The sequence below is a fragment of the Liolophura sinensis genome, chromosome 6 (assembly GCF_032854445.1).
Source record: "Liolophura sinensis isolate JHLJ2023 chromosome 6, CUHK_Ljap_v2, whole genome shotgun sequence".
NCBI lineage: Eukaryota > Metazoa > Mollusca > Polyplacophora > Chitonida > Chitonidae > Liolophura > Liolophura sinensis.
Genome location: NC_088300.1, coordinates 2,881,301 through 2,891,009, shown reverse-complemented (window position 1 = coordinate 2,891,009; position 9,709 = coordinate 2,881,301). Strand labels below are relative to the sequence as shown.

At 40.2% G+C, this 9,709-nt stretch overlaps 1 protein-coding gene across 1 annotated transcript; it reads right to left on the bottom strand.

Annotated features, from left to right (window-relative positions):
* Nucleotides 1–1,385: 1,385 nt before the first annotated feature.
* On the bottom strand, nt 1,386–9,709 carry LOC135466665 (distal membrane-arm assembly complex protein 2-like). Its single transcript, XM_064744290.1, has 5 exons — nt 9,686–9,709; nt 7,219–7,433; nt 6,304–6,524; nt 3,085–3,247; nt 1,386–1,693 (listed from the first exon to the last, which is right to left on the bottom strand). The coding sequence occupies exons 1-5, from the start codon at nt 9,704–9,706 to the stop codon at nt 1,462–1,464; spliced, it is 852 nt and encodes a 283-aa protein (XP_064600360.1). The 5' UTR covers nt 9,707–9,709; the 3' UTR covers nt 1,386–1,461.

The window sequence follows — 9,709 nt, the reverse complement described above, 5'->3', positions numbered from 1 at the left end:
GTGTCGATATTTTGTGCAAGGTGCTATGTGATGTTGAAACATTTGAAAACTCTAAAACGGTATCTATACAGCGTATTGTGCCTGTTGAAGTGTCTAATTAAATGAATATAAATTGCAATGGAAGTGTAACAGGGTTTGTCTTTTGTTAGAAAGGCAGGCTCACTTGAGTTCACAAATGTGACTGGTGGATTATAATATAAGATTATGTTCTTAAGCATGTTGCCATTTGAAAGAATGCACTCTGTCAGTACTTAGGGATTAATATTTTCACCATTTTATACAGGTTTATTTATAAAGGAACAGTGTCATGCAGGCAAAGCTGATGTTGTTACTTACTGGAAGACTTGCGAAAAGTTATGAAGGTTATATGTTCTGTGCCTTGATGTTACTTTAAAAACTTTTTTACTTTTGACACAAGTGTAGTATGATGTGTGCAGCAGATGATTTCAGAGAAATCCCACATCAGCTCTTGTAGCAGACCAGCTGTCGATAAGGATATTTTGTCAGATTTAGTTTAAAGGGCAAGCAAAGTCTTCTGTTTAAACCAGTGTGGCGTGTGTATACGCCATTCACTCGCCAGTGTGGAGTGTCTATTGGCCATTCACCCGCCACTGTCAAGTGTCTATTTGCTATTCACCCGCCACTGTCGAGTGTCTATTTGCCATTCACCCGCCTTTTCACTTTTTGGAGTATTTGACCATGAGGTCAATTTAACAGAACACACAGCTTTTTGATTATCACAGTATTAATGGTGATAATAAAGTGATTTAATGTGCTATGAGATAGTTTGTTCTCTTTGTACACATAACAACCAGAAGTGCCTTGTCTGCTCTGATGAACTGATTGATTCTAAAAGATTCCCATTCTCGCGCAACTCGATCCGTGTCATGCCAGGAAATAAACAAAATGTACCTGTGGTGAAATCCTGCCATGGAAAACAACAATGTAATGCTCATTTGATCCTGCCACAGATTTTGCAAGTTGGACAAGTTGCCCTTGTTGGTAAATCCTCCAAGAGGTTTCACAAGCTGTACTTGTGGTTAACTAATCCCACACATTTCACAAGTTGTAGGCCTACTGGAGGTTTAATCCCCCCAGAGGATTCACAGGTTAGGTTGGAAGGACATTTCACAAGTTGTAGGCCTACTGGTGGTTAAATCCTTTTCACAAGTTTGGATAAATCCTTCCAGACATTTGACAACTTGAACTGGAGGTTAAATCTTCCCACACATCGCTGTGGATATATCCTCCCAGATGATTCATTAGGAGGTTGACATACTGTTATTGGTTGTGGTGTCCTTTATAGGCAGTGTTGCGTCTAGGAGAAATTCTCATGATACATGACTAAACTTTGGTTGATTTTTGAACGACAGAATCAAAATATAAATAAGACGTTACCATTTATTTAAATAAATCAAAACTAATACTATTTACAGGAAATTAAAATATTGCTAAAGGAATTCATGAAGGGCTGGGCCGATCCATAGAGATTTCATCTGTTTCTGGGCTGTGTAGTTTCTGGTTTCCCTCATCTGACTTAAGCTGGTCATTGCATTTGGAATCCAGATGTTCTCTGCTCACATAGTCAATTCCAGTAATATGACAGTAAGGCAACATTTCCTCCATCAGTATCATGACCAGTTCCTTGTTGTCTACACCGGTCATGTTGGATATCTTCAGCCCTTTCAAGTTTCTGAAGAGAACGCAAAACATTTATGGCTCAAAATAGACAGTATCAACTTATTAATATCAAAATGCTTGAATTTAATCATAATACAGTGTATCAGAAATCTGATAAAAAACCCCCAAAAAAACACAAGAAAATAGAGCATTATGCACGATAAAAATGGTTAAACCAAGTCTGCTATTAAGTCTGTCTGAGAAGGTCTGCCAGCAACCTGCGGATGGTCGCCGGTTTCCACCCACCATAATGCTGGCCGCCGTCGTATAAGTGAAATATTCTTGAGTACGGCGTAAAACACCAATCAAATAAAATAAATTAAGTCTGTCAATCATCCCTTAACAAAGCTTTCGAAAAAGATTTAATGAACGTAAAAGGTTAATGTCGGGGGGAATCTTAACATGCTAACACTGCCCTATCCGTTCATGACAACTAAGTCACCTGACCTCTGTCAACTTAGCATCTTGACGATATACTTCGCGTTCAACAAGTTGTTTCAATAAATGACAGTCTTGTCCTTTTGTTTTTATGTACCCATTTTTGTGCTTGAAAACATAATGTCCCTGTTACAGGCCTATCAAACTTTATCTTGTGGGCTTACTGTTTCTAACTCCACTTTCCCGTGGAAATAGAATCACACAAAAGAAGTGAATCCTTTGTTTTTCAGATGAGAAGAGAAATCTTCTCTATCCAGACAGCTTGACCTTACAACAAACCAATGACTGCCAACACCCAGGTTCCGTAATTAAAGCCACCATGCAATTAGGATGTCAAATTAAGGAGCAAGATGATGGATCAATCCGAGTGTGAAAGAACCCAAAGTTTTGGCAGTGTCCTGTGGTGTTAGGGGTTTGCGGTCATGGAATGACCCCTACTGTGTGCCATTTGGAATTTACCATTTGGACAGGAGTCAACAGTTTCTTGTTAACACAACCACGACAGAATGGCCTAAAATGTTACAAAACATGTTACAAACTTGTATGTCTTCTATCGTCTTCTGGCTGGAAAGAAAATTGCTGATCCAGTCCTCCTTGCCCCTGAGAGGGCTAAAATTTTCATCCACGCATCTGGCATTATGAATAACTTGAATAGTTTGAATTAGATAAGAAAATATTTCTAAACACACTGTTCTTGAATTGACTGGCGGTTCAAATAGCGCTGTTCCTGTATGACTGATGTCAATATGTACGAGTCAGCACACCGAACAATATGTATGTTTATCAAAGGGGGCATAACCCATACAAAGCTACTCATCTGCGAGGGCTATCAAAACATGAACAAAAAACATGTACCAACTTAAAATAGTATTAGTTGGACAGATGTACATCACATACAGTTTGGTGTAAACACTACATGTACAACTCCTACCAAAACACATACATGTATGCTGCCTGAACACTTACTCTAAATGGTGTAGAGTTGCCAAGCCTCGCTCCGTGACCCGGGGACAACCACTGATGTCGAGGAAGTGTAGGGTGTCGGCAAACATGTGGAAACGGGACAGGCACCAGTCATCAATGTACTGACAATCACTAAGCTTCAGGTACACCAGTGATGGCAAGTTAGCTGAAATATTTTACACAACAAACTGTTATCTTCTTCTTTATTTATTTATTTGACTTGTGTTTTTACCCCATACTCAGGAATATTTCACTTACAGAACAGACAATGGCGGCCAGCATTATAGTGGGAGGAATCAAGGCAGAGTCCAAACTCAAGACATTTAGTTCGTTGCTGAGTGCAATATACATATACATTATGTATGACCAGAGATAGGAAATCAAATTTCAGCGAACAGCATTGTCATGAAAATGTGATGTAAGATTTGTTTTCTGTCGCACCACAATTTTTCAGTTTCACTTATCTGATGGTGACCAGTTTTGTAGGTGGTGGAAACTGGAGTGCCAAAAATATGAATGAATGCTATGGGTTTAACATTGTACTTACCGTAGTTCACTGACCCTTTGTGACCAGTAGGCGTCCAGCCACAGCTGTGTGCCAGACCGTGAAATTTGCCACTTTTACAAATCAAATGACCAAAACTTAAACAATGCCGCAATTTTTGGGTGGGTGATTGTTTTCTCGCCTCAACCAATGGCTAGACAAACATCGCCACGGGAGTGTGATGCACATGTGGTGCATGGTGGGTACAGGCTTGACAACACCATTTTTATCCATGAATCAAAATGAAGAAAGTATCAAGCCAGAGTTGTTTACAAGCCTGTAAATTCCTAAACTTTCTAAAGTGTGTTCTTGTGACGCTGGTAAGTTAACGACAGCTTCTCTGGCTGTCCGCTACACTGCATCGGAGAATGCATCACACGAGGAACAGTGTTGTCTCTTCATGGTCCCAGAAATAAACATAACAAATCAGCTTGCAAATGCATTTCAGCAATAAAGACCTGACTGAGAAGCATCTGTCCTTAACCTCCCATCAAATACCAGGGGGATTTTTCCAAGCCTCACACATGTGGTGTTGGACGAAAACAATCTCCAGACATTCCCAATTTCATAAAATGGCAGTAATATTCTCAATATACATGGATTGAACACTGTGTTCTCATATTCTCAATATGCAGGGATTGAACACTGTTCTCATATTCTCAATATGCAGGGATTGAACACTGTGTTCTCATATTCTCAATATGCAGGGATTGAACACTGTGTTCTCATATTCTCAATATGCAGGGATTGAACACTGTGTTCTCATATTCTCAATATGCAGGGATTGAACACTGTGTTCTCATATTCTCAATATGCAGGGATTGAACACTGTGTTCTCATATTCTCAATATGCAGGGATTGAACACTGTGTTCTCATATTCTCAATATGCAGGGATTGAACACTGTGTTCTCATATGTGGAAATGGATGCCCATTTATGCAAGCTTCATACTGCAACCGTTGTAAACACTGTGTTAATGCAAGGCTTAATCTATTCCTACTCTGGGAACTCTGGGTGCAAGTCTCACAGATAACTGACAGCTTACAGAATTCAACACTGACCAATGTGATGAACTTATTTTCTTTGACCTGCAATCTCCTGCCAAGTATAGACTAGCAGACGAAGGCTCAAAATTTTACACACTGTCAGTTATCACATGCCTAGTAAAAATTCCTTGCATTTTAATTGGACTTTGGGTTTGACTTTGTTGCTAAAACAAGTCATGTGCCGGTATAGGTATATTACAAAGATATTCACAACACTTACTGTAAGTCGGAGCAGCACAGTGGTTTGTATCAACCTAATGAAAGGACACAAATAAAAAAAAAAAAAAAAATTCCTTGAAAAAGTTCGAGGTAGACCGATTTTAGTGGGTCGATCAGGTTACCCGCAATCCACAACTAATTTTGCCTCATGTTGCATCGGCTCACATGTTATCAAGAACGAGCTTGAGTAGAAAGTTAGTATCTCACCGACATGTTTGCTGTACCTGCACGTGTGTGGTTGCTTTGCTGCACAAACTCTTACAGATGAGCTTATATAATAAATTAAATTGCGCAATAGGCTATTGCAATGTTTCATGGTACGTCATTGGCCGTATTAAACAACGATGGTACACAATAGACAATGTGGCTCGGGATATCACCTGAGTGAAGACTCTAGCGTGTTGACTCAAAACCTACGCTGCTTCTTCAGTGACGAGAGTGTATCCATGCACATCCCTGGCCAGTTGACACGTGCCAACTTTCTATATTGTCTATAGTTACATGGGTTAGAACCATCAACCACGTGCGGTTTGCCATTCAACCTCTCTGATCAGATTCCTCTACAGCCCAACCCTGTTTTGTCAACTTCCCTTCGAGCGTTCCGACCACGAGTGCTGCTCAGCTGGTCAAAAAGGTCAACAAATTACGGTAACAATTCGTTAGTTTTATCATGATGAGGAGTAAATAGTATGTGTACATTTACTGTGTCTTCTTTGAGGCAGACGTTCTAACCATTAGGCCAGCCTAGTCATATCACGATGAGGAGTCATTAGGTATGTGTACATTTACTGTGTCTTCTCTGAGGCAGACGCTCTAACCATTAGGCCAGCCTAGTCATATCACGATGAGGAGTCATTAGGTATGTGTACATTTACTGTGTCTTCTTTGAGGCAGACGCTCTAACCATTAGGCCAGCCTAGTCATATCACGATGAGGAGTCATTAGGTATGTGTACATTTACTGTGTCTTCTTTGAGGCAGACGCTCTAACCATTAGTCCAACCTAGTCATATCACGATGAGGAGTCATTAGGTATGTGTACATTTACTGTGTCTTCTTTGAGGCAGACACTGTAACCATTAGGCCAGCCCAGCGATCCCTAGTACCAAAATAGGTGTGAGCCATAAAGTTTTAAATCAGAAAGTACATAAACTGTATGTGTTTGAAGTATGCAGAATGAGACAGGTGGCTTACCAAAGGGAGCTAGCCCAATGCATATTACCAAATCATTAAACAGTCCCTGGTACAATCTCTATATAACTGCAAAACTTTACTATTTATAACATATGATACGAAAACACAGTCAAGAGTTGCTAAACTATAGAAGTTAACAAAAGCAAGGAAATTTGATCCATGATCCATGCAGTATTCACAACAAAGATCCATTTAAGTTATATTTATGAATGATGTTTACCAAGGTTGTCAAAACTGCTGTACATCATGGTAGTGTTGGAGGCATCTATGGCTTCCACCGTTAACCCTTCCACAAATCTCTGGGGCAGATAACTCTTTCTTTCCTCAGTCTTCCAGTGCCATCGGTCTCTGCCCAGGAACTTGACAGCGCCGCCGTGTTTCACCACAAAGTGAGCCGCTGCAATGTCACAACCCATGGCCTTCACTTTCTCTTCATCATACCTGTGATGACATGAACAGTACCTCCTTCTTATCACTTCCTTTGATATGGCTACATTGGTTGGGTGACAAACATCAGCATTTCACAAAAATCCTGAATTCATCACAATAGAGCTAAATATAAGTAATTTGCAAAATAATAAATGGGCAAATTTCAGGTGAATGCTGCAAAAGTTGGTATTTACTTCATATGTGCAACACGTAAGATTGTGCAGGTGGTCAGTTTATACTTACTTACTCGGGCACTTGTATAAGATTAGGAAATCAACCTGAAGCATACAATTAAATCATAACTTCTCTGAACAATCCTGCTTTTTATTTGAATGCTACAAGTACAATACACACCTGGTATGCACATTTAAGAAAGATGGTTTTATTCTCATTCAAAGCCGCACAAAGTCTAAACTTCTGACTAAATAGTTTTATTTCGTTCAAATATTAAGACACTGTAAATCAAGTAATTAGCAGAAGATTGTTTTCCAGGTGACTGAAACTAACATTCGCACAAATGTGGTGGAAAAAGACAATCCCTTAATGAAAAATATATAATCTTATGTTGAGGTGGGTGCTCTTCCTGAAGATGTTCAGATCGTTTATCACAGCACAAGTATCAGAGTCAGACATCATCACTCACTTCAGGCATAAAGCACTTTGCAGATCAGAAATTCATGCATATCAATCATCCATCAATAAATACCTGTGCTCTGTCTTGAGCTCATTCCATTTCTGATTGATTATCCACCGATGTAGGGCCTTTGGACTCAGATCTATATCCTGTTGGATGGAGGCTAAGACATCCACACTTAGTCCCTGCTCAAAAATTTTCGCTTGCCTGGAGCAAGATGTACACACTGTAGCCACCAAGAACTGGCGATTCAAGATAAGGCTCCGATGAAAGAAAGAAAAACCCTGCTGTAAAATAAAGACAAAAGTTTATTGTTTCCTCCAAGTGCTTTCGGACGAGCTGACATCTCTCATATTGACCACCACACATTTTTTACCAGGTATATCAGAAATGCTGTTGCACAGGTTCTGTTCATTCAGAAATTCCTGCTCTATGGAAAACGATTTACTGATTTATTTGTTCATTTCTCGGATTAGGGGTTTAACTTTAAGCCATACTCAACAAAGATGACCAGTGGAAGGTTTTGGTGTTATACTTCCACCCATTCAATACACACACATGTCCTAAATATGAAAGCATGACAGGTGTTAACAGATCTAAGAAATCTCAACACAAACGGTTTACCCATATAAACCAGACAGTAATGATCAAGAAGTAGAACCCAGGCATTGGACATGCTACATATTGGCATTCAGACTGAGAGACTAGTAACAACAAGTAAGCCATATCTAGGTCCCTATTCTATGTTCAGTATTACAATAACTATAAATAATTCATGCGGCACATCCCAAATAAGAAATTTACGAAGTTTCATAAAAATCCAATCGTAGCTGCAGGAGTTGACAAGGACTCACTGTGTACAAGACCTAATTCTGTGTTTAAAGGGCAATAACTCTGGGAATTATTGATCTGACACATGTACATCCTCACATGGTCTCCGTCATGCCCGGAAAGCGTCATGCAATTCCAATCAAAACTATAGGAGGAGATGTGTTGATAAAATAATGACGATGAACAGACAGACATACATCCTGATCATTATATCCCTCACATTATGTACGTGGAAAATTGAACTTTTCCCTTTTTGTACAACCGCCATCAGACATCAGACTGGTTCAAGAAACTGAATGGATCCTGTAGGGCACCAGTGCACTTTCCACAGGATCCTGGAAGACACCACTACAGATTTCACAGGATCCTGGAGGACACCACTACAGATTTCACAGGATCCTGTAGGACACGTGCACTTTCCACAGGATTCTGGAAGACACCAGTGCACTTTTCAAGGACCCTTGACACCAGTGCACTTTCCACAGGAACCTGGAGGACACCAGTGCACTTTTCACAGGATTCTGGAAGACACCACTACAGATTTCACAGGATCATGGAAGACACCAGTGCACTTTCCACAGGATTCTGTAAGACACTAGTGCACGTTCCACAGGATTCTCATGGCATTCAGCATTACGGGGATAGTGACTAGTGCACTTTTCACAGGACCCTTGACACCAGTGCACTTTCCACAGGAACCTGGAGGACACTAGTGCACTTTCCACAGGATTCTGGAAGACACCACTACAGATTTCACAGGATCCTGTAGGAAACGCATGCACTATCCACAGGGTTCTGGAAGACACAAGTGCACTTTCCACAGGATTCTAGAGGACACTTGTGCACTGTTACAAATAGTGACTACAGGTATTTGTTTTTTATGGTATGAAATGCCACGTTAATTTTCACTTCTTGAAGAAACATAGATCTAGATATGTATATGATAACCTAGTATTTTAATTCCTAACAATAACTGCTACTTTGCACAGATTTACTCTACACAATTATCAACATGATTGAAGTGAACAAGAAAATACTGAGATAAGCTGCGAATACTCGAAAAACAAAGAGAAAGCACTCCATATGGGATAGACAGAGCAGAGTAACATGGCCAGTGGACGGGCCCAGCAACTAGTGAGCCAAGATAGCATATGCAAGCCCCAATGGCACAAAATACCATTTGGAAATACTAATGGTGATTCGAGCTGATGCAGGTACGGAAACGAGAGGAAAAGTTGAAGGCTGACAGCTTTATTTCTTCAGTTTTGGAGACATTAGGCCTATAGCCTACATACTGTCGGCCATAGCACTGTTTGACTTGTTGAACTAGATGGCGGTTGAAATGCATTTCATACCTTTACTTCCTATATATATATTATACATTATAACATGAATTATATGCAGGAGGCTAGTACATGGCACATGTAGCTTACAAGTGTAGGGTTTACTGACTAGCTTTGAGCGTATGATGACCACCTTTCACAAAAACTCAATGAAAACTGTAGAGATGTCCTCGCGAGAAATTAGCATTGACTGGCCAACACACGGATATGACGGATAGACATGACGGACGGGCAGATCCCTGAGATGGGCAGCCGAAGGTGCTGATCGTTAGATGCGGTTATATTTCATCTATCTAACAATATATGACGCAGTACCGGGCACTGCCGGTGCAGTGTATCTTAAAACTGGGATAGGAGAGCCTTACCCTCACAATTACCGCTGCCATGCT

What these genes read in the sequence shown, in the direction of transcription:
- LOC135466665 (XM_064744290.1), bottom strand. Translation starts at nt 9,706, where the DNA reads ATGGCAGCGGTAATTGTGAGG. An exon ending in TGGCAGCGGTAATTGTGAGG is followed by an intron (nt 7,434 to 9,685) that starts GTAAGGCTCTCC and finishes TTTATTTTACAG; the next exon opens with CAGGGTTTTTCTTTCTTTCA. An exon ending in GCAACTCTACACCATTTAGA is followed by an intron (nt 1,694 to 3,084) that starts GTAAGTGTTCAG and finishes CGTTCTCTTCAG; the next exon opens with AAACTTGAAAGGGCTGAAGA.